The 24,175-nt window shown below is 39.4% G+C and overlaps 1 protein-coding gene and 1 pseudogene across 1 annotated transcript in view; one reads left to right on the top strand and one right to left on the bottom strand.

Annotated features, from left to right (window-relative positions):
• Nucleotides 1-24,175, bottom strand: part of MFN1 (mitofusin 1) — a 32,317-nt gene that overhangs the window by 4,952 nt on the left and 3,190 nt on the right. Inside the window, exons 3-12 of the mRNA XM_063442694.1 lie at nt 23,780-23,915; nt 19,009-19,171; nt 17,987-18,111; nt 16,366-16,474; nt 11,857-11,964; nt 11,152-11,305; nt 10,978-11,045; nt 3,138-3,259; nt 2,421-2,547; nt 1,754-1,858 (exon numbers count right to left, since the gene is read on the bottom strand). Of these exons, the coding sequence (XP_063298764.1) occupies nt 1,754-1,858; nt 2,421-2,547; nt 3,138-3,259; nt 10,978-11,045; nt 11,152-11,305; nt 11,857-11,964; nt 16,366-16,474; nt 17,987-18,111; nt 19,009-19,171; nt 23,780-23,915 (1,217 nt within the window). The remainder of the gene's footprint in view (nt 1-1,753; nt 1,859-2,420; nt 2,548-3,137; nt 3,260-10,977; nt 11,046-11,151; nt 11,306-11,856; nt 11,965-16,365; nt 16,475-17,986; nt 18,112-19,008; nt 19,172-23,779; nt 23,916-24,175) is intronic.
• Nucleotides 19,335-20,103, top strand: LOC134585336 (ELAV-like protein 1; annotated as a pseudogene).

Below are 24,175 nucleotides of genomic sequence, written 5' to 3'. Positions count from 1 at the left end.
AGTAAGCAGTGAGCAGCCTGCTCACTGTAAAAAAACAAAAAAACAAAAAAAAAAACCTATTGGCCCCCACCCCTAAACGACGGGTGGGGGCCCTAAAGTAAAATAAGGGAGGGAGACCTATTGTCCCCCCCGGCCCCCACCCCTGAGCGGTGGGTGGGGGCCATAAAGATAATGAGGGGGGGGGGGGGGGAGGCCTACTGTCCCTCCCCCCAGCCCCCACTCCTGCGCGGTGGGTGGGGGCCATAAATTACAATGGGGGGGGGGCACACCTACTGTCCTCCCCCCCGGCCCCCAGTCCTGCGCGGTGGGTGGGGGCCATAATGGTAATAGGGGGGGGGACGCCTACTGTCCTCCCCCCCCCCCGGGGGCGGCGGGTGGGGGCCATAATGATAATGGGGGGGGACCTACTGTCCTCCCCCCCCCCCCCCCCATCAAGGTAACTAGGGGTCCCCAAGCCCCTAGTCACCCACCCCCCACCCAAATAAAAATGCTCTACCTACCCCCTCACCCTAAAAAATAGTGAGGGGGGAATAAAATTCCTAACCTGTAAAGTAAAATTAAACTTACCATTCGACGTCTTCTTTTTTCTAAAATCTTCATTTTTCAGCCCCAAAAAAGGGCAAATAAAAAAACCATCATACCCATTGAACTAAAAATAAAAAAAAAACCAGAGCGCCAAAAAAATAATCCATCTTCACCCATGGAGGGCTCCGCGCAGTCTGAGCTCCGCAGGGTGGGGGAAGGCTTATAAAGCCTTCCCCCGCCCTGCAATTAGGCTAAGAACACTCTGATTGGTGGGTTTAAGCCAATCAAAGTGTTCTTTGTCATTTTACAAGCGTGGGAAAGTTCTTTGGAATTTTCCCACGCTTGTAAAATGACACAGAGCACTGTGATTGGATGGATTTCAAGCCATCCAATCACAGTGCTCTGTGTCATTTTACAAGCGTGGGAAAGTTCTTTGGAATTTTCCCACGTTTGTAAAATGACACAGAGCACTGTGATTGGATGGATTTCAAGCCCCCCCCCCCCCCCCTTATTACCATTGTTTTTTTTACAGTGACATGTCCCTACTCGTGGTATAGCGAGTAGGGGCATTGGGGAGATTTTAATCTCCCTTATGCTATTATGGGGTTCATATTGACCCCCATAGAGTGAGGGGGGGACCTGGGGGGCTTATGAAGTGGTGCTCCCTGCCGCTTCTGTCTTTACATATTACAAAGAGGGAGCTGCACGCCGGTAGCTCCCTCCTTGTAATAAACCGAACAAACAAACGAACACTGATATTCGGTGTTTGTTTGTTCGTTTGATTCTTTCTATTCATTCGTCTGTCTGATGAATGAATGGGTGAAATTCCCGTTCGCATGTCCAGGTGTTTCACTGGGCATGTGCGGGAATCTCACAGTCTGTGTAGTGTGGGTAGATGACGTGTCCCACAGGGACTTCACCTACCCACACAAAGATGGCGGCGCCCTGAATATAGATCGAGGCAGAAAATAAAGAATAAAAAATAGGTAATGTTGGGATGCTTAGGGCTATTTGGGGGTGACTAGGGGGTCGATTGGATGTAGTGGAGGCGGGTTAAAAAAACAAAACGGGATTCGGCATGACAGTGCCGCTTTAAATAACTCTGATCAGTAATTATTGTGTGGGTTTCTATCATGCAGCTGCAGCTTTTGAAACACTGATAATTTTTATTTAATTATTTTCAGGATGTGTATATTATTACCAGGAGAGGGATAAGATTTGAGCTTACGTTTTTATAGTGCTTTAGAACTTGTGGAGAAGGGTGGAAGTCTTCACTGAACTTGTCAACCAGAAGAGAAAGGTGACAGATCTCCTCCTTCATGGCAGTAGAAACCTGCACGAATACATGGATATTACACAAGAGAAATATTTGTACTATTGTTACGTGCAATCTGCACCAAGTAGGGCGACCATACTAGCATTTCAACAACACTCCAATAATATAGAATACAAAAATATATTACACATTTTTACAAGTGTTAATTTTTTTTATTATGCATTTACCCTTCGCTTGCATTCATTTCTATTATTTAGCTTATTACACAATGATATCTGTGATCATATATGTTTTAGATTATGTGAAGACAAAAAAAAAATGCAACAGTCCACTGTGGAGTGTCCCATCAAAAGAACTGCATTCTGACGCACAGTAGTGATTTCAACAAAAAGAAAAAAAACAAGGGGCTATTATAAAATCATAGCTGCTCGGTAGCTATTTTAACTCAATAACACACAGCATAGTTAAGGGGGCACAATGTTGGATTTTAAGTCACATGATTTTTCTCATATGGGGACTACAGTCCAATCCCATGGACTAGCGTAACAATTATAAAAAAAAAAAAGAGAAACACACAAATCATAGCAGCATTGTAGAAGAATTAATTCCCTTTTTGCACCTGTGCATTGACTTCCTCTGCAATATGCAATATGCGTCTCTTGATATCCTCAGCTTGTATTGTCATTTGACCCTGCACAAACTCCAACCTGTCTATCTGGTACTCTCGATCTTCTATGGAATGAATTCTGAAAGCAAAAATAAATAAAGAAAAAAGAAAATCAGAGATCATGGCCAGCTTTGAGAACAATGAAAGCAAACTGCCAGTATCAAGCGTATTCACTAAAGTGTGAATTCCAAGTGAATTTCAAATTTAAGATCAAAACAGGTCAAAAAATCAACTATTCTTTTAGTTTGGCTGCTTTTGCCTTAAATTTGAAATTCACTTTAGTTAAAGACCCTGTATGTGTATAGAACGACAAAATAAAAATAATGTGTGGATAGACGAATTGGTGGAGATTATTAATAAGGACAAAGTTGAGCAACCAGTGTTTTGGAGGATTAATCCAAATATAGATCTTGGCACTGAATTGCTCATTACAGAGAAACCCCCTTATGCGTACTGCAGAAAGTGTTGAAATTTGGGGATGGATTTAAAGTTTGCAGTCTGTTGGAAAAGGCAAATCTTTTAACATATTCTGCAAGATGCAGAAACATATGAAACATTCAGATCAATGGGATCAAACATTGGTAGCAGGGTCATTACATAAAGAGATACATATATATCTGTGGTACAAAAGCTTAACGGACAAATACTTACAAAATTGCATGGTCCTACCTTTTGTCAGCTGACCTCACGTTAATAGAATCCATTATAGCTTTCACGGTATCTGTTATTTGTTTAGCTCTGATAGTGTGCTGCTCAAACTTTGTTTTCACTGCTGACTGCGAGATACATTCCTGTGAAGCCCAAGTCACAACACATTACTGTGATTCCATTGAAACATAGTCAGGAATATAAGAGGTAACTAGCACCCAAGGAAGAAAAATGTGCTGCTGCTACCATTGGCACTCACAACTCAAAATGGGAAAAGGCATGACCAAACAAAATATGGTATATGGCACAATGCAGCAGCAGATCTGTGCCACACTCTACAGCAGTAATGTGCAGATTTGATCAAAAGAAGTTCAGCCTGTGTAGGTTGTATAACCACCAGTAAATACACGCTGCATGTTTCATGGTTAATGGTTAATGTCTGACAAGAACTTGCAGAATAGTTAACTGAAACGGATTTATTCACTCAAAGGGTTACTTCAAGCACCATGACAAGAAGTGGCCATGGTGCCTCGAGTCTGTATGTGCAGTGTTTAAACCGGTCTACCCTTTTGTTAGAGCCTGTGGTTTGCACCGCCACTGAGTGCAAACCACAGTAATCGCTCCATCACAGTCTGGCACTCCGTAGTAAACGCAGGACTACGAGGGAGTGCTTAGAGCACTCTGCACCCAATGGAGGTGCTAAGCACATGCTCCCTGGTCTGGCCCTGTGCCCTTATATAATACCTGCTGCAGCATTTTACATTAATACTGCATTTTCTTTATATCATACTCAAATAAAGTAAAGGATTTACAGCTAAATGAACATAAGCAAGGTATGAGCAATTTCTCCCTGTTGAATTCTGGCAACTGCAGCCATACCATTTTCTGAGACTTTTTATTTAAGCAGTAGGAGTCAAAGAGTTCTAAAACAATAACGCAATAATGAAGTGGCCACTGTGAAACATTCAGATCTTACAATGATAAGCCCACTTAATAATTTGAGTCTAAACTGATTAATGTAAAGCAAATCCCATCACTTAAAAAATAATTGTGGATAACAAGGTATCCCAGTTTAATATAACTAGATGGGCAAATATCACATTAACATATCCAAGTCTAATCTTTTAGTTTAACATCTTCCCGACATTAGGATGTTCCATGCCATCCTCCATATGGGCTTGAATACCATAAGGACGGCATGGAATGTCCTGCAGTTTTGGTATGTAATCCAAATCCAGGAGGGGGGAGACAAACATAAAAAATACAGTCACCTAAGGTGCAACCAGACCAGACTGACGAATACTGGAAGTGATGTAACCAGTAAGGGATCTAAACAATCTCTAGTTAGACTATTTGGCGATTTTACCACAACATTATTTCATATATTGGTGGTTTCTAGCGGCTTTACAGTTTTCTTTTGTTCTCATACTTGAGGGATTCTATAACTTTTTGGAGCATACATTAAATAAATATTTTGGTTTAGGAAGGTAACAACATTAATGAGGATGTCACTTCCACTTTTATAGCAAATGGAATACTGACTGCTGCCAAATGAAGTGATGTGTAAGTAAAATTGTAATTAATTGATTTCTATGCCATATGTCCACAACTGCAATTTTTAGTATGAGCAGGGTTAAATCCCACTTAGTCCCAGGCATCAAGGGATACGTGGGATTCCACCTCTGCCAGCTGGGGCAATCTTTATGGCCTCAGACTGACAGATGCGCTGTATGCAGCTATCAAAGAGAGCAATGTTACAGCTATTTAAAAAAAAAAAAAAACATTTAAATGTTGATTTCTACAATGCGTTGTGAGCATAGTAATTCCATACTCACAACAGGGAAACCAAGGAATTAATGGATACTTGAGGCTCCCCTTTGGTAAGTTGGCACCATTTTTAGTGGCCCCAGGCTGACTGATGAACTGTATGCAATGCTTAACCCCTTAATGACACACGACATGTGTGACATGTTATGATTTCCTTTTATTTCAGAAGTTTGGTCCTTAAGGGGTTAAAGTGAGCACTACATACAGCTCTTTAAATCCATTTAAATCACAGAGGCGGAGCAATAAGGCGTTGCAGGCTGCTGAAAAGAGACCCCCAGAGTCTGAACAGATCCTTACAGCATCTCCCTACATATCCCCAAGCTGATTGCAATCGGTACTATACGTTACACTGATCGGTGCTGGGAAGCTGGCAATCGGCTGGGAAAGCTTGCTTCATTCAGTATTCACTAAAGTTCGGGTAGATATATTGTTAGTGAAAAAATATTCTGTAGCACTATGTGAATAATGCTTCCCCTCCCCCTTACCCCCCAATTTTAATTCCATATTTAACACGTTATTTACACTTGGTTAGATATATATATTTACATGTTGGTTAGATATACATGCAGTATATTAAAAGAAAGCCATTTCGGTCCAATAAAAATCAATACAGAATGTGTATGAAGGCACATAGAAAGAAACCCTTAAATTAAGGTGAAACAAAACACAAATTATAGGTTTTGTTCTGGTTCAGAACTTGGAAAAATGCCTTCATTGTTAAGGAGTTAAAAATGACCACCTATATTTTAGAACATTATTTAGCTGTCTAAATTAAATTAAAATTCATACCGTTAAAAGGACATTATAGTCACCAGAACAACTACAGCTTATTGAATTTTTTTCTGGTGAGTAGAATCATTCCCTTCAGGCTTTTTGCTGTAAACACTGTCTTTTCAGAGAAAATGCAGTGTTTACATTACAGCCTAGTGATAACTTCACTGGCCAGTCCTCAGATGGCTGTTAGAGATCCTTCCTGGGTCATGGATGCCTAAAATGCATCCAAACATTCAGTATCTCCTCCCTCTGCATGCAGAGACTGAACTTTCCTCATAGAGATTCATTGATTCCATTCATCTCTATGAGGAGATGCTGGTTGGCCAGGGCTGTGTTTGGCTTGTGCTGGTTCTTCCCCCTGATCTGCCTCCTTGTCAGTCTCAGCCAATCCTATGGGGAAGCATTGTGATTGGATCAGGCCACCACTTCTGATGATGTCAGAGGTCAGAAGCAGGTCAAAAGGAAACAGTGACAAACTATGCAGCTGCAGATTTGAATTCAAGTAAGATTTTACTATATTGAGGGTCGGGGGGCAGATGGTGATGGTTTTAACCCTATAGGGTCAAGAACACATGTTCGTGTTCCTGACCCAATAGTGATCCTTTAAAGTTCACTTCAGAAGTATAGTTGTACAGGTTTGCTTGCAGCTAAAAGAGGATCCCCTTCTAAGACCCCTATTCATGTCCATAATAATTTATCCCCAGGAGCAGTTCCACTCAACATATAGGATGACTATTACTACTCTTTAAATTGATAGCAGCCATAATCTGACTGCTACTAGGTTACACACAGACCACTTCTCTTGGGAGGAGAGAGCTTAATCCAAGTTGTGTTTATGAGACACTTGAACAAAAGTGGCAACAGGCTGCTGGGACTTCGCATTCTGGCTGCCTGACCAACCCTCTGATTTTTACAAACTGCTGCTGTTCTAACAGCATTACACATTGCCATTCTGATTCCAGAATTGACTACACCCAATATTGGTAGTAAATAATATTTACAAATAAATACAAAAATCCACACAGGCTTCCAGCGCACACAACATTAATAATGAGGGGGACAAACATAAAATGAAAATAAAAGAAATAATTAGGTTTTCAGATAGTTCAAGTTAGGAATTAGAATGTTATGAAAATACAGTCAGATTTTGTCAGTTCAACAGAATGGGAGGAGGAAAAAAAAAAAAAAAAAAAAAAAAAAAAAAGTTATTGTTCCCCAAAGAAATGAATCTAGAGGTCAGCAATGACTAGCAAGAGTCCGAAACGAAAACCACACACTATTAGAGTTTGATTAGGAAGGAAAAGGACTGAAGCAGAAAGCAGATTAGTAACTAAAGCAGTAGGAAACACAAAGGAGAAACACATGTTAATCAAGAACACAGCTATGTTAGTGGCACATACTTGAGAAACTTCCTACATGCACATTGACTCATGGCAGTCCTCAAGACTAGTGATGTCCCGAACGGTTCGGGGGCGAATAGTTCCCGGCGAACATAGCGTGTTCGCGTTCGCCACGTACGGCGAACATATGCGATGTTCGGTCCGCCCCTTATTCGTCATCATTGAGTAAACTTTGACCCTGTACCTCAGTCAGCAGACACATTCCAGCCAATCATCAGCAGACCCTCCCTCCCAGACCCTCCCACCTTCTAGACAGCATAGAATTCAGATTAATTCTGAAGCTGCATTCAATTATTTTTTTTTGTATTTTTTGTGTGTTTATTATACATTATCCTCCCATAGCCAGTAACCTGTGTTTATTATACATTATCCTCCCATAGCCAGTAACCTGTGCTTATTATACATTATCTCCCCTATAGCCAGTAACCTGTGCTTATTATACATTATCTCCCCTATAGCCAGTAACCTGTGCTTATTATACATTATCTCCCCTATAGCCAGTAACCTGTGCTTATTATACATTATCTCCCCTATAGCCAGTAACCTGTGCTTATTATACATTATCTCCCCTATAGCCAGTAACCTGTGCTTATTATACATTATCTCCCCTATAGCCAGTAACCTGTGCTTATTATACATTATCTCCCCTATAGCCAGTAACCTGTGCTTATTATACATTATCCCCCCATAGCCAGTAACCTGTGTTTATTATACATTATCCTCCCATAGCCAGTAACCTGTGTTTATTATACATTATCCTCCCATAGCCAGTAACCTGTGTTTATTATACATTATCTCCCCTATAGCCAGTAACCTGTGCTTATTATACATTATCTCCCCTATAGCCAGTAACCTGTGCTTATTATACATTATCTCCCCTATAGCCAGTAACCTGTGCTTATTATACATTATCTCCCCTATAGCCAGTAACCTGTGCTTATTATACATTATCTCCCCTATAGCCAGTAACCTGTGCTTATTATACATTATCTCCCCTATAGCCAGTAACCTGTGCTTATTATACATTATCTCCCCTATAGCCAGTAACCTGTGCTTATTATACATTATCTCCCCTATAGCCAGTAACCTGTGCTTATTATACATTATCTCCCCTATAGCCAGTAACCTGTGCTTATTATACATTATCTCCCCTATAGCCAGTAACCTGTGCTTATTATACATTATCTCCCCTATAGCCAGTAACCTGTGCTTATTATACATTATCTCCCCTATAGCCAGTAACCTGTGTTTATTATACATTATCCCTCCCATAGCCAGTAACCTGTGTTTATTATACATTATCCCCCCATAGCCAGTAACCTGTGTTTATTATACATTATCCCCCCATAGCCAGTAACCTGTGTTTATTATACATTATCCCCCCATAGCCAGTAACCTGTGTTTATTATACATTATCCCCCCATAGCCAGTAACCTGTGTTTATTATACATTATCACCCATAGTCATTTATCGTTGGACCCAGGGCCGGCGCGTCCATAAGGTGCACGGGCTCTGGGGGTGCAATATTTTATGTTTTTGTGCTCACCATGTGCATAATGGCGATTTGCCTTTGTCCTGGGAGATAATTGAATTACTTATCAATTAGAGGAGAGAAAGCCAGGATGCATTGTGGGAAAGTATGGTGACTGTATGTCCTAAATTGATACCTGTCTGTCTTTTGTTACAGTCTCCCATTTGGTCCCCTAGGGGAGTGTCCACCAAGTGGGAGACCTGCATAAATACTGGGCGGATAGCCCATAATAAACCAGACCACTGCTTGACCCCAACACGGAGCCTTGTCTCGTCTTTGGGGGTGGGATTCACTGTATGCTGATAGAGACTGATTGCCAGGAGTGTAAGCCGCTTGGGAGCTTTTCCTGTTCGTCTGCTAGCAGCTATTCGTGAGGTTCCGGTTCGGGAGTTTGCTACCTTATTCCCTTGTATGCAGTTCGGGAGTTTGGTGCATTCACTTGTATTCAATTCGGGAGTTTGGTGTTTTACTGAAGCTGCCTTTATATCTGAAAGGGGAATATCGCCTAAACGGATTTTAACCCCTTGTCTGCTGAAACGGTCCGTTACAGTGATCATGATTTTTAGCGATATCCAATATTTTTAAGGTGGTCCCAGTGCCACCACTCATATCTGGTGTCACAATAGCTTGCATTTAAAAAAAAACAAAAACTTTTTTGACTGAAATAATAGCAGTTTCCTTACACGTGTGCGTTTCAGGGCCTGCCAGGGCACAGTGTCACACCAGTGCAACTCATATCTGGTGTAACAGTAGTGTACATTTAAAAAAAAAAAAAAATACAGGGGGCTTGTGGTCACCTTTCGGGGACCCTTGGTGTTGTACGTTGCTGGGTGGAGGAAGAGACCTTCAATGACATCAGTGAGGACAAGGAACGGGACATGGCTAGCATGGTATCCAACTTTGTGCAAATGGGGAGTTTGCAGTTGTGCAAACGGACTGTTTGCGGTTGTTTGCAGTGCGTTAAACGGGGAGTTTGGTCTGTCACTATGAAGTGGGCGTAACCCTTACACTACCTGATCGATACAACATCATACCTGATGTTTTAAAGCACGTTATTCCAAACAATTTAGGAATGTTAGGTGATTTATGCCCTTTATGGATTAAAACCAGACTCTGCATCAACTATGTAATTTTCCATGGGAGTTTTGCCATGGATCCCCCTCCAGCATGCCACAGTCCAGGTGTTAGTCCCCTTGAAACAACTTTTCCATCACTATTGTGGCCAGAAAGAGTCCCTGTGGGTTTTAAAATTCGCCTGCCTATTGAAGTCTACGGCGGTTCGCCCGTTCGCGAACATTCGCGAACGGAAAATTTCATGTTCGCGACATCACTACTCAAGACCAAAGCCAGTCTACATTTTACATATCACTAAATTGTGTTCAAACAATGAACTGTTGTTGTCTCATGAGGAATGATATGAGGACAAAAGTAAAATCAGTAATTTTGGAAAACTTTCAATAAAGAGATAGCATGCTCTATGCACTGGAATATTCAAAAGCCCCCTTCCCCAAATTATTTCCTATTTGTATTGTTACGTGACCACAATATTAAGTGCAAGGCAAGCTGCTTTTTTATTACAAAGATGGGACAGTAAATTAGTAGTATTGGTGAAGATAGACATATCTCCAGATAAAACGGGATTGCTTAATTACTACCACCAAATGATCATCACTCCTCACATTTGGTTTAATAATTAATTCCCAACAATATGGAGTTTTGTGAATAACCCAATGTACAGGCTCCAATGCAGCAGCATTTGGTCACTTTGCTGATCGAAGATTTAAAATGCCATTGAAGACAAGGCTTATACTGGAGTTTAGTAAAGGCGGCATTTAACAAACACTGTCTGTGTGCAATGGAAATTTAACTGATTATTTTTTTACATTAATTAAGGGTTCAATAATCTACAGGCATGTAGCAGAATTCTTTGAAGACAGTCATGGTCACTTACAATTGCAGTGTGTCTGCATAAGGATTTTTCTAATAAAAGTTTAGCTCGAATATTTTGCTATGGGGAATACTCACTAAGCAAATGTTCTGAGATCAGCAAAATGTGGCAGTGAGGAAAAATCTTCCAGATCAACTGAGCTGTATTTCTTTCTAACCTATTGTGGCAAATAGTTGCAAGTCATTTGCCAGCTCACCACAGGTCACAATTTGGTGAACATACCTCTTGGCATTTACACTGTACTGAACTCCGAGAATATCAGTTATTAAACATAAAAGGTAAAATAAGAGAAAAACTGAAAATTATTGCATTTATAAATTACAATTTAAAATGCAACATAAAAATAACAATGTGCAACTATAATATCAAGATGTCTGGTACCTCAAACAGCTTTTCAAATTTCTGAAATTCCAAGAACCTGGTGTCAAATCCTTCAGCAAAAATCCCAGCTATAAAATAAATGCACAATAAATACATTATATAATATATATTATTGGATAATTTTACCACCATTTTTGGGACCAACATTGAACCATGAGCATTCTCTGTACCCACCCGTCTCTGGCTTTCCTTGTGCTTTGTTCATCCTGGCAGTTAGAACTTCTTTGGCAGAAATAAAAAAGATGCGGTTTTGTGCCTCTGACAAATCTACAACTTTCAGCTCATCCACAAGAAATGACTGACATCGCTCTGTGTGTTGTTTACGGACCTGGCCACACAAATAAAATAGCCTTTAGAGATGGGACAGGCTTAGAGAACTGGTTGACACACTGTTTATGTCAAAATGCTCAAGAATAGAGGGGACTAGACCAAAGACTTATGTGGACCATAAGCACTACAATAAGCTAAATTGGTGCGAGTGGATACTTAGGAGTGATCACAAGTTCATGAGTGGTGCAAAAAAAACTATTTCAAATGGCTGTAGAGTAAGCAGAAGAGTAAAAGTTTAGATGCAAAAAAAGCCAGACCACTTAGCAGCACTGTTGGTGTATATAAGCGCCCTCCTTCAGTCAGTTTCTTTGTTTTGATTTTTTTTATCTATAAATGTGGGTTATGCAGGTTAGTTATCTCATTCTTTTTTAATACAATTAATAGAAGGGGAAAAAAAACGTAATTACTAGATCTTATAAATACAAGATGTAATACCTCACACTTATATAGTGTCACTTAAATTTGACATGTTCAATCCAAGGGCTCATTAAATGTTTTAAAACTTAAAATTAAAGAAATTAGAGAATTTCACTGTAAATCCAGACTTACATCTTCCATATATTCTGGTTCAGATGCAGATGCGTCCCATCGATTATTCAGGATAAAAATGTTTGGTTTAGACAATCGTTCACTGACTTTGTGAAAAAAATGTTTCTCCTAATTGAAAAGGGAAGAAAATAAGAAAATTAGGAAATGTTAGCAATGTTAAATAAATATCATTTTCTCTAACTATTCTGTCACACCAGAGGAACTTAAAAAGGTATGAGCTATAATATTTGCAGCATTTAACCATCTATAGTAACATGTCAGACAAGACAGTCCAGCCGATGCACAGTCAGGGAAAGCACTGGAAATGAGGACAACAGAAACATTGGGGTAGATTTATCAAAGTGCTGCCTACACTTTTACATCTACTTACATGAGAACTTTTGTAATCTAGCTTTCTGTATTATTTGCAGGTAACTACTGCTGTCTGCCATGTTGTTAAATTAAGCACAATATAGGTATGTGTAATGCACTGGGAACACAACAATATCTCAGAGGCTGCAAATCCACCTGTGATTTCTAAGAAAAAAATAGAAGTGAACTACTGATGGATAAGCCAAGCACAAAGAAAGGTAGGACAGGTTTCACACAAGCTTTCTTCACTCAATATAATATGGATCATCATAAGATTAAGAAATGTTTATGTAAATATTGGCCAATACTCTTGGAAGATCCCATTTTAGGAAGTCATCTACCCCCAAACTATTGTATATACGAAAAATAAAAAAAAATCATAAAAATATGACACCACCAAGTTATGCCATACAATTAAGTTTTAGGGGATGCAATCAATGTAAGGCGTGTTACAAGACCACATCTGTTAATTTTGTAACTGGTCAATCTTTCTCCATTAAAACACAAATTGACTGTCGCTCGGACTATGTGATATATCTACTAGTGTTCTTGCGGCAGTCAATACGTAGGCTATACCAAAAGATGTCTGCAAAGCACCATTAATTTTGTATAAAAAGTTATGAGAGGAAACATATTTATACACATTTGATATACAATTACATTGATTAAACTCCAGATCTTCGTGCATAAACTCTATGCACAAAGATCTGGTGTTTAAACACATTGTGGTGCTATGGATGGATGTCATTTTTTTCATTTTATTTTATTTTAATTATTGTTAATTGAAACCAAGGATAAACAGATGTTTTTTTGCTATACAAAACGTGTGTTTAACAGTCCTCTCGTTTAGAAGGTTTTGGGGTAGTTCCCTCCGGCGACCACTACGGGGAGACTAGGACGTTTTGTACATCTTCCCTCATCGTGAAACGCAAGGCCATGATGGATCAGTGGAAAATGGAACGCAATTGAAATACGTCACAGAACATGGAAGTAATTACGGTATACTACGAAAGAATCTTTTCACCGGCGTTAAAGACGAACACATGTAGAGAAGATCCATCAACGAATGGGGAGCCAAGTGAGGGAAGACACCAATTATTCCACCAATGAACTTTGAGGGAATAGCCCTATTTAAAGGACTGAGGGAATGGTGTTTTAGATTGCCTTTTGGGTTTTGTTTATTATCACTGTTTAATGCAGTTTGGTCCCTGAGGAACTTCTTTGTAAGAACGAAACACGTAGGACCTGTGTACCTTTTTATATAATTGTTGTTTATGTGTTACTATTTTTTTTTACTTCATATGTGAATAAATACCCATTTTGGATTATCCTTTTGGCTGGAGATTTCTGAACCACCATACCGGCCCAGGTGTCCGACGGATATCACTAAAGGAGGAAACCCCTTAATTACATCGAGGGTGGCACCAATAAAACCCTCTGACAATCTGAAATTTGCGAGTGCAACATAACACCAGATTGTTGATTATTTTCAGACAATATTGCACGGTTTTATCCTTTATTCTAGGTACAGTAGCAGAATCCCTAAACTACCTACCTTTTATATATCTATGCTGTATGGTTATCATCTGGGAGATAACCTTAGGAAGCTGTGTACTTATAAGTTAAGCTTTTGTATTTGATTTTATTTGCACATTCACTCTCTGAGATATTGTTGTGTCCTCTGAATACCTGTTGCTGCATCAGCAAAATGCTCCTCGTGAACCATGCGTGTTCCAGATCGGACTTGGCAGTTTCTTGAGCCCAAGGGTTCCCAGCACCACAGACCTGTCTGTTGGTGTCCTCATGTTCGGATCTTGCGGTCGGTCTGTTAGGACGACTTCTCCCATGTGGAGGGATGGTCCAACAGAGTCTTTGCCTTGGTGCAGCTTGGTGGAGAGATCAGACTTAGGGACATTCAGGTAAGGCCTCCGTTGTCTTCCAGCTCTGTGCTCCCCAGGTCGTTCTCAGTAACTTGGATTGGCTGCAGTAGGTTGGAGCGATGGTCAAGTTTAGCACAAAAAAGCTGGCATGTAACATCAAATCATGCCAGCATCTGTGAGATTAGGGTAGCTGGGGCTCCAGATTCCAACCATGCTGCTTACATGAGTCGGTCATTTTGTGAAGTCCAAATTTTGGCTCATGGAGTAGTGTTGCCATCGGTCTACCAGGATAAAGCAGACTTGTTCTGTCTAGTGGTGACCGGGATGACCCCAACAGGTCCGGGGGGTTGAGGGCTTGCGGGGGAGGGAGGATTTGCGAGGCCAGCCAATATGGTTGTGTCGGGAGATTCCACGATACTCTAATTCTGCTCCCACAAGAGCACCTGGGAGAGGTTAGTTAAGACACCCAGTGCTAAATATATGACGAACATTGCCCATACACCCGGAGCTCCAAGTGGATGAGACTTCTACGCGTGGCAGACAGACAGACACACACTTTTCCCTTTTTACACCCTAACACTCAAGTTTTTTTTATTTTAATATATGCCATATTTACACCAATGCAACTGATTTTGAATATTTCCATCATTTGTTCTGACAGAAAAGTAGAAAAACATACTTTGGCAAATATAGGGGGACAAGTAAATAGAATATTGAAATCCTGGTTAGTGACAGCTCCACTTTCAATATCAGTCTTGTGAGTGTAAAGTCTGAACCAAAAAATAGGTTTGATACAAAAAAGTGTTGTCCTCAATATTTCACACAGTGCTATAATTCCATGATGCCTATACTCCCTTCAGTGCATGCCCCTATTATCAAATATGCATTGACTAAAGGCCCAAACTGCCTGGGATGTATGTGAATTATTTAATGGTGAGAGAGGCTAAACTCTCATTGGTGCCATAATGAAAATATTTAATGACAGGTGAATTCTAAAACTAGCCAATACCAGGCAATATAAGGATGGCTTCTCACCATTCCTCAGACAAGTTCAGAATTAATTTATTTTTAAAACAGAATACTTCAGGATATAATAAGCAGTATAGGTATAATAAGTGGAGCAGATATTGTCTACCACTGTGAATATTAGTTAAGGGGAGGTGAATCTCTGCCCTATAAGGGGTTTTAGCCCTAGAACGTTATGAAAACAATAAATGTTGTGAAACACCTGGAGTATATAACTTAATAGAATTTGATAAAATACCACTCAAAACTGGATGTTGACATACCATGATAGAGTACTCTAAAATATCAATGCAAAACAAAAAAACAGTTAACTACAACAAAAAAAAAGAAATAAAGAAATGGAACTGAAGACAGCACATTGTAAAATAACTTGTCGTATGAGACATGAAAATATAATACACCAAGTGGGCTGGAAGTTCACTGAAAGCAAATATGCTCGGGTGTGAATATAAGAGTACACAGTTCTATGATATAAACTAGTAGTCGCAAACAGTAGTCCCAAGGGTATAGGTTACTCGCTTACTGTAGGTATATCCGCTAATGTATACATACAGCAGAGAGTTGTATTGTGTGGGCCAGCAGTCCGTAGACTGTCAATAGTTATATAGCATCACAAGAAGGGTGCGTGTGTCGGATGGACGCTGCTCTAATATAAAGTTAACAAAAATAATTTGCTAATCCCTACTTATTTAACAGCAGACACACGTTTCCCTCTGTTGGTAACCAATATTTGATACAAATATTCAAAACTAATAAAACTAAATATTGTAGCAGTTCCTAAAGTTAGTATCAATGATAAACTAAGTACATGGCGAGTTAAAGTGGAATCCTGAGCAGAGGAGTATAAATATAACAAAAGTGTGAAGAAGTTAAAAAAAAAACAAAAAAAAACCGTCAGCTCAAAGGGACGCCAGAGTCCGCATTCTTAGGTTCACTAGAAGGTAGTAACAGTTGTATAGGTAGTAACAGCCTGTAGATCAAAGAAGATATCTGATCACGGTTTAGAGTCAATAAATTCCCCCTACCTTTTTGTGGTACGGTTGGAAATCACTTCAAATTGTGTTTTTCGCATCTTTTCGGGTAGGCCACAGAAACAGAAGTGTGGAAGATTGAATTTAAAAGGCCTGATTTTTTTTCTATACTTTAAACTTACATTGCTATGTTACTATATATACACAGACACACAATGGCACTGATGAAAAAAGTATAATCGAAACCAAACTAAATAAAATTTTACATACAAGATGCTCACCGTGTTCATCAGTGTAGACTCTGAATTTGCTACGAGTACAAAAACATCAGCATCCAGACAGAATTTATCAATCCAGCTATCCAGCTCTGTAGTAACGTCTGTTCCAGGACTGCATAAAATAAAATATAATTTCATGGAAACAAGTGGCTTATACAATAATATTATTTTACACCACTGAGTTTTGCTTATTTCAGGATATACTTTACGAGAATCAAATATGCAGGCGGAATTTCCCTAATCTATCAATAAACCCCAAAAATACTTCTAAGACTCTGCAACCTATAAGGCAGGGGTTCCCAATCAATTAATTTTCCTGTAGAACCCTTTGACATAGTGTAGCAACACACACACACACACAGTGTGTGTGTGTGTGTGTGTGTGTGTGTGTGTGTATCTGTGTTTGTATGTGCCAGTGTGTATGAATCTGACACACAGATACACACACCTTGACACACAGTGTGCATCTGTTTGTGTATGTGCTGTGTGTGTGTCTGTATCTCTGGGTCAGTGTGTATCTGTGTGTGTATATATGTATCTGACACACAGTTACACACACACACTCAGATACACAGTGACACATACACAAACCTTGACACATAGATACACACAGTGACACACTCAGACACACATACACTCTCATAGACAAACACACATACACTCTTTGACACACAAAACACATACAATTTATTATTATTTTTTTATTATTATTTTAGTCCACCCAGCCTCCCTACCTTTGGGAGTGCTGGCATGGAGTCTATGTCCCTGTGGTCCAGTGGGGCTGCTGGGCTGAGCGTGCTGTCCCTTGGGTCCAGTGGGGTAGCAGAGCGGCTGGCAGCAAGGGAGAAGTGATCTCCCTGCTCAGCTCCCTTGTGCGCCTCTTAGTGTTCCCGGAGTGACATCATATTCCGGCTCAGGCATCACTGCTGTGCGCGTGAGGGAGCTGAGCAGGGAGATCATTTCCCACTGCTCCCTCGCAAACCGCAGCCATTTTGTTTTCAGATATTTTGGCAGAATCCCCATTTGTGTCCACGGAACACCAATTGGGAAACACTGCTATAAGGAAATGATTGGGATTTTCCTCTTCTGACTATAAAGACTTACTACAATACCAAGAATAAATCAATTCATTTTGCAGATTCAAAGGGAAACTGAGTCCCCAAAATAACCTTTTCTTAGTAAAGTTGTAATATAGGCTGAAGTCCTTGGAAACACTCTTGCCTTACGGTATTAAACCGTTTTGAAAAAGTTTAACCCATAAGTTGTTCCCCCAGGTGCCAGTCCACACTACCTGCTCCTCGCATTTGCCATACTGATAAGGAAGGATTAGCTGAGGCGCTGGGGATCATCTAATAATTTCAGCCTTCCAATGGCTGCCCATTGCAAGTAACAGTATGTTTTGTTACTGTCATATTGAAAAGGTAGGAGTACAGTCTGTTACCACAAGATATTATCCCATTACACAGGTGAATAAACATTGCAGCACCAGAGAATGCACTGCACACATTTCTCAGCAATATAGGGCATACTCTGAGCTAGGGCCACGTACAAACTATCAGCATAAAATGGGTTAAATTATATACAGACATTAAGACAGCAAACCCTTATCAGGCAGGTTATATACCTGTCCACAAGAACCAGGTCATCTCGGAGGAGAGCGCACTTTGCCTTTGGCCAGAAGACATGTACGAGGCAGCCAGCTTCCAAATCCTTGTCCATATGCAAGGCATGAGCTAGCTGATTAACAGTCTGAAAAAAAATAATGAAAAAATGCTTAAATTATTATTTTTTAATATTTTTAAATTAACTTTAGGTAAGCCAACATACCAACTTATTTATGGATGCCAAAATGGAAGCTGTAGTTACACCTTATCCTGAACTGAACAAGGATCATCTTTTACATTTGTGACAAGTTGCGGTTTATTGCAATTTGTCTTAGAGAAGATCGGTCTTTATTGAAAAACAACTATCCAAATCATGATCCAAAGAGTTCTGATACCAACAGCAGATTCACAAGGTTTTAGCAATTAGGACACACAAACAGGAATGTGATATAGCAGTCTAAAATGTGCATGATATAGGAGATATAGATTATATATATACACACACACACACACACACACACACACACTTGTCCTTAATGAATCTGGAGGTGGGAATGCCGTGGCCTGTACCAACATCTGTAATGTTCTCAGTTAATTCAACATAAATATAATATCATTTTGGATGTGAGTGGATGCAGCCCTCACAGTCACATCTCTCTTTTCCAGTGGATTGCAAGAATTACAAAAAAGTAACACACGTTTTATGTCAAAGAACCAAATAGATAAGTTGCACACTATTCATCAACTGCATTACAGAAAACGTGCATGCCATAATTTCACCCTCTTTAAAGTGGTACAATACAGTTTGATGATGAGTGTCCTTTGACCTAAACTAGCATGTACAATGACCCAGACATGCAATTTAATTAACCCCTTAAGGACACATGACATGTGTGACATGTCATGATTCCCTTTTATTCCATAAGGTTGGTCCTTAAGGGGTTAAAAGATAATAAATTTAAATTGGTCTAGGGATGGATGTAACAAATAGGCTGAGCTTTGTATTTACAAAACGTCAGTGCGCACTGGTCTAGACATATACCTTGACACTCCTCTGTTCCTCGGAGCCTTCAGTCATCAGATATGCTTTGTCTCCATCAGTGCCCTCCACACTGAGGAAGCAGTTTGTTGTGTGACCAATTCCACTTGGTAGTACTTTGTCCCAAAGCATTGAGTTAATTACTGTGCTCTTCCCACTGCTTGTTCTGAAAGAGAAAAATATGACCACATTTATTGAAGAGCAACAGTAAAGCATATGAAAAACACAAACAAAGCTCTGTGCTGGGAACGTCCAAACCGGGCCACATATAAAGCCGCTCATCCTTCGGACCAAAGCAGGAAGCTCCCAGGATATTAAAATAATAAAACATGTCCACCGGTTATGAAGATCACATGGAAGATGTGTGCAGGGATGTCATTGGCAGAACCAATTTGATTGTGAATTATTTTCCTCAAAACATGACACAGGATGAGTTACGCAGCCTCTTCAGTAGTATTGGGGAGGTTAAATCTGCAAAACTTATTCGTGATAAAGTTGCACGTAAGCAGATAGGACACAGTTTAGGATATGGTTTTGTAAATTATCTAAATGTAAAAGATGCTGAAAGAGCAATAAACACACTAAATGGACTGAGACTGTAATCAAAAACTATAAAGGTATCAATTGCTCGTCCAAGTTCAGAAAACAAAGGATGCAAACTTGTAGATCAGCGGACTTCCAAGGAAAATGACACAAAAGGATGTGGAAGGTATGTTTTCAGGATTTGGACGTATTATCAATTTACGTGTCCTTGTTGATCAGGCCACAGGTTTATCACGAGGAGTTGCTTTTATACAGTTTGATAAGCGATCTGAAGCAGAAGAGGCTATAGCAAGTTTCAATGGCCACAAAACTCCAGGTTCATCAGAACCCATCAACGTGAAATTTGCCACCAATCCTAATCAGGATAAAAACATTGCCCTCCTTTCCTAGTTGTGCCACTCTCCTGATCTGCGGTTTAGTGGACCAGTTTACCACCAGGCCCAAGGATTCAGGTTTTCCCCAGTAGGAGTTGATCACATGAGCAGTATATCTGGTGTAAATGTTGCAAGAAGTGCTTCATTTAAAAATAAAAATGGCATTAACAAAATACCGTAAACAAAAACATGTTCAGTAATGTCTTAACCCCTTAACACCGCAGCCAAATGTACAAGTTGTGAACAGAACAAAACGTAAACAAAACCTGGCATTTGCGCTATATGTCTGTCCAACCGTAATTCACCTCTTTCATATGAAATGCATCCCCCCTTATTATATATCATTTTATTCAGGGGAAACAGGGCTTTCATTTAACATTAAATATTTAGGTATTGAACATAATTTAATATAAAAAATATATAAAAAAATGGGAGAAAAAAAGATTTTTTTATTTTTTTTTAGTTCTATGTGACATTTTAACTGTGGATGTCAAAATACTGTTTGCTTTTACTGCAATGCAATACACATATTTGTATTCAGCGATGTCTCACGTGTAAAACAGTACCCCCTATATACAGGTTTTATGGTGTTTTGGGAAGTTACAGGGTCAAATATAGCGTGTTACATTTGAAATTGAAATTCGCCAGATTGGTTACGTTGCCTTTGAGACTGTATAGTAGCCCAGGAATTAAATTTACACCCATAATGGCATACCATTTGCAATAGTAGACAACCCAAGGTATTGCAAATGGGGTATGTCCAGTCTTTTTTAGTAGCCATTTGGTCACAAACACTGGCCAAAGTTAGCGTTAGTATTTGTTTGTGTGTGAAAAATTCAAAAAACGCCAATTTTGGCCAGTGTTTGTGACTAAGTGGCTACTAAAAAAGTCTGGACAAACCCCATTTGCAATACCTTGGGTTGTCTACTATTGCAAATGGTATGCCATCATAGGGGTAATTTTCATTCTTGGGCTACCATAGGGTCACAAAGGCAACGTAAGCAATCTGGCGAATTTTAATGTGAAAAAACTGAAACACAAGCCTTATATTTGACGCTGTAACTTTTGAAAACACCATAAAACCTGTACATGTGGGGTACTGTTGTACTCGGGAGACTTCGCTCAACACAAATATTTGTATTTCAAAACAGTAAAAAGTATTGCAGCAATAATATCGTCCGTGTAAGTGCTGTTTGTGCGTGAAAAATGCAGAAAACGTCACTTTTACTGGCGATATCATCGTTGTAATACATTTTACTGTTTTGAAACACTAATATTTGTGTTCAGCAAAGTCTCCCGAGTAAAACAGTACCCCCCATGTACAGGTTTTATGGTGTCTTGGAAAGTTATAGGGTTAAATATAGTGCTAGCAAATTAAATTCCCTATACTTTGGGCATGGGTTGTCAGGCAGGTCCCGCTAATTGTAATTAATTAGGATACCTAATTATGTAAAATTATTACATAAATATATGTGTAGAATTAATATATGTATATATATACGTATATATATATAATTTTTTTTAATATTTTTATTTATATATAGGTATATATAGTGATATATACGTATATATTTATGTATATAGATATATATATTATGATATATATTATTTTGTTCTACGTGTATTTTGATATAAATATATATATATTATTATCACAATACAGTTAGAACGAAATAACACATCTATATATTTTTTAATTATTTATTTTTAAATATTTTTTTAATTTTATTTTTTTACGTATTTACATATATATTTTTTTATATTATATATAAATATATATATAACAATAATTATATATATATTTAATCAGTATCAGTCTACGTGTAATTTGATATTAATATATATATATATATATATATATATATATATTAATATTTAAATACACGTCGTGTATGTGTAAATGTGTGTTTGTGTATATATATATATATATATATATATATATATACTTAGATCATATATATATAATATATATGATCTAAGTATATTTTATTTGTAACTGTAATTTTTTTTATTTATTTTTTGAACTAATATTTTATTTTTTTTACAGGACAGGGGGCAGAGACAGTGTCAGCCAGTGATGTCACATCACTGGCTGACACACAGGATCAGTGATCACAGTGACTGCCTGTCACTGTGATCACCTCCTGCAGATTGGGTAATTGACCACAGGGGGGAGTGCCTGGGTGGTACAAGCACTCCCCCCTTCCAATCTGCAGGGGGATCACTGTGCCAGTTACATGTGTCAGCCAATAGGCTGACACATGTAACACTGATCGCAGTGACAGGCTGTCACTGCGATCAGAGAGCTCTGAGATCGCAGTGACAGCCTGTCACTGCGATCTCAGACCTAGCAGATCGCGGTCACTGACCCCAGGGGGACTGCCTGGGGGGCCAGGTAAGTCCCCCGACCGCGATCTGCAGAAGGGGAAAGCCGCCGGCCGCATGTGTCAGCCGATTTGAAATCGGCTGACACATGCTGAATACTGGTCGCAGTGACAGCCTGTCACTGCGATCAGAGACTGCAGATCGCGGTCACCGGCCACAGGGGGGGTTGCCCGGGGGGCCAGGCATCCCCCCCGACCGCGATCTGCAGCGGGAGAATACCGCCGGCCACGTGGGCGGCAATAAAAGCGAGGACGTACTATTACGCCCGCCGGCGTTTACAGCCGGTTTCTGCGTGGCGTAATAGTACGTCCTCCGGACTTAAGGGGTTAATGTAAAATGTAATTGCTTTAAATCCATATAGTCAACATTGCCTAAATGGACACTACAAGCACCGGGTACCATGCCTCTGTCGTAACTTTGCAACTGAACACATTGTCATTCTGCAGGAACGACATTGTTTACATTGCAGGGTTAAAATGCCTCTAGTGGCGTTCATTCTGCTGTTTCAATCGGGTGGTCTCATAGAGACATATGAATGGCACAGTGCAGCATTTAGCATTGCATACACACTAGCTTCCCAATGCTTTCCTATAGGAAAGACTAATGTTCTCAGCCAAGGAGGAGGAGCTGAAGCACAAAGACCAGCGTGCCACAGGATGTAAGCAAAGCAAACTCATCTGTTAAATTCTCATGGGGGGGGGGGAAGTCACCCACCCAAATGTAGAGGAAAACTGTGGCATTAGTACATACATACACACTTTGCCCCCATGCATATTTATATTAAGAGAGACTGCAATGATTACATTGCAGCACCAAGTCGTAGACAGCCACTGGAGGCGCTTCCTGGCTGCTAACAGACTTTTGGTCCAGTAACTGAAGCTCTGCATGAGGACATCCAGCGTCAGCTATTTCCCCTTAAGAAAGCATTGATTCAATGCTTTCCTATGGAGAGGTCTAATGCGTGCATGCACATTAGCGCCCACACCTCACAGGACATCAACGCTGGGATCAGGTGAGTCAATAAAGTGTTTTTAACCCTTTATTCATGTCGAGGTGGAGGCAGCTGAAGCTATAATGCCAGGAACATAGCTTTGTATTTCTGGCACCTATAGTATCCCTTTCATGTGTCTCTGCTCTGTTTGGACAATTGCAAAGTTATCTTCTATAGGAAATAACAGTGTTTTATAATGCAAACATGTACATTAGTGAAATCCTAGCCATACAAGCTCATTGTCAAACTCCTTTATTTGCTTTAGGTGTACTATTGGAATAAGTGCAAATATATTCTGCTCTTATTCTCAATGGGAGCAATTACAGTTTGTTGTGCATACACTATATTAGAGACACAGCTCTACACTCGAAACACAAAGGAAAGGGAAAAGGAAAAAAAAAATGTACACTTTATTTGTTTTTCATATTATATACCTAACCCCTTTCTGAATTTTGAGTTGTATGGGATTGTAAGAGCTTACCTGCCAAAGAATGCAACTTTCATGTGTCTTCGTGAAAGCACTTCCCCAATGCCCGTCAGTCTTGTCTGAAAACTCTGTATCTTATGAAGATCTTCATTTGTTGTTACATATCTTAACTCTGGGTTTTTAAATGTTGCTGTAGTAATAATGATAATAATATTAAATTTAAAATAAGAATGCTCATTACATATAGTTATACTGACTTTTAAAGTGTTTGCAGAATTTAAGATCAGATATGCACATCTATGAGCCAAAGACAAATTTGACAGAATTCTATACAGCAGGATTGCATATTACCTTCTATATGCATTTAAATAAACTAAATTTCACCTGAAACCACATTATTTCTTTTGATTGGGAGCTTGCTGTACTCACATGCATTATAAAAAAAATAAA

This window comes from Pelobates fuscus, chromosome 2 (genome assembly GCF_036172605.1).
Source record: "Pelobates fuscus isolate aPelFus1 chromosome 2, aPelFus1.pri, whole genome shotgun sequence".
In the NCBI taxonomy this organism is placed as follows: Eukaryota; Metazoa; Chordata; class Amphibia; order Anura; family Pelobatidae; genus Pelobates; species Pelobates fuscus.
The sequence above is the reverse complement of the archived record's forward strand: the minus strand, read 5'-3'. Positions and strand labels throughout refer to the sequence as shown.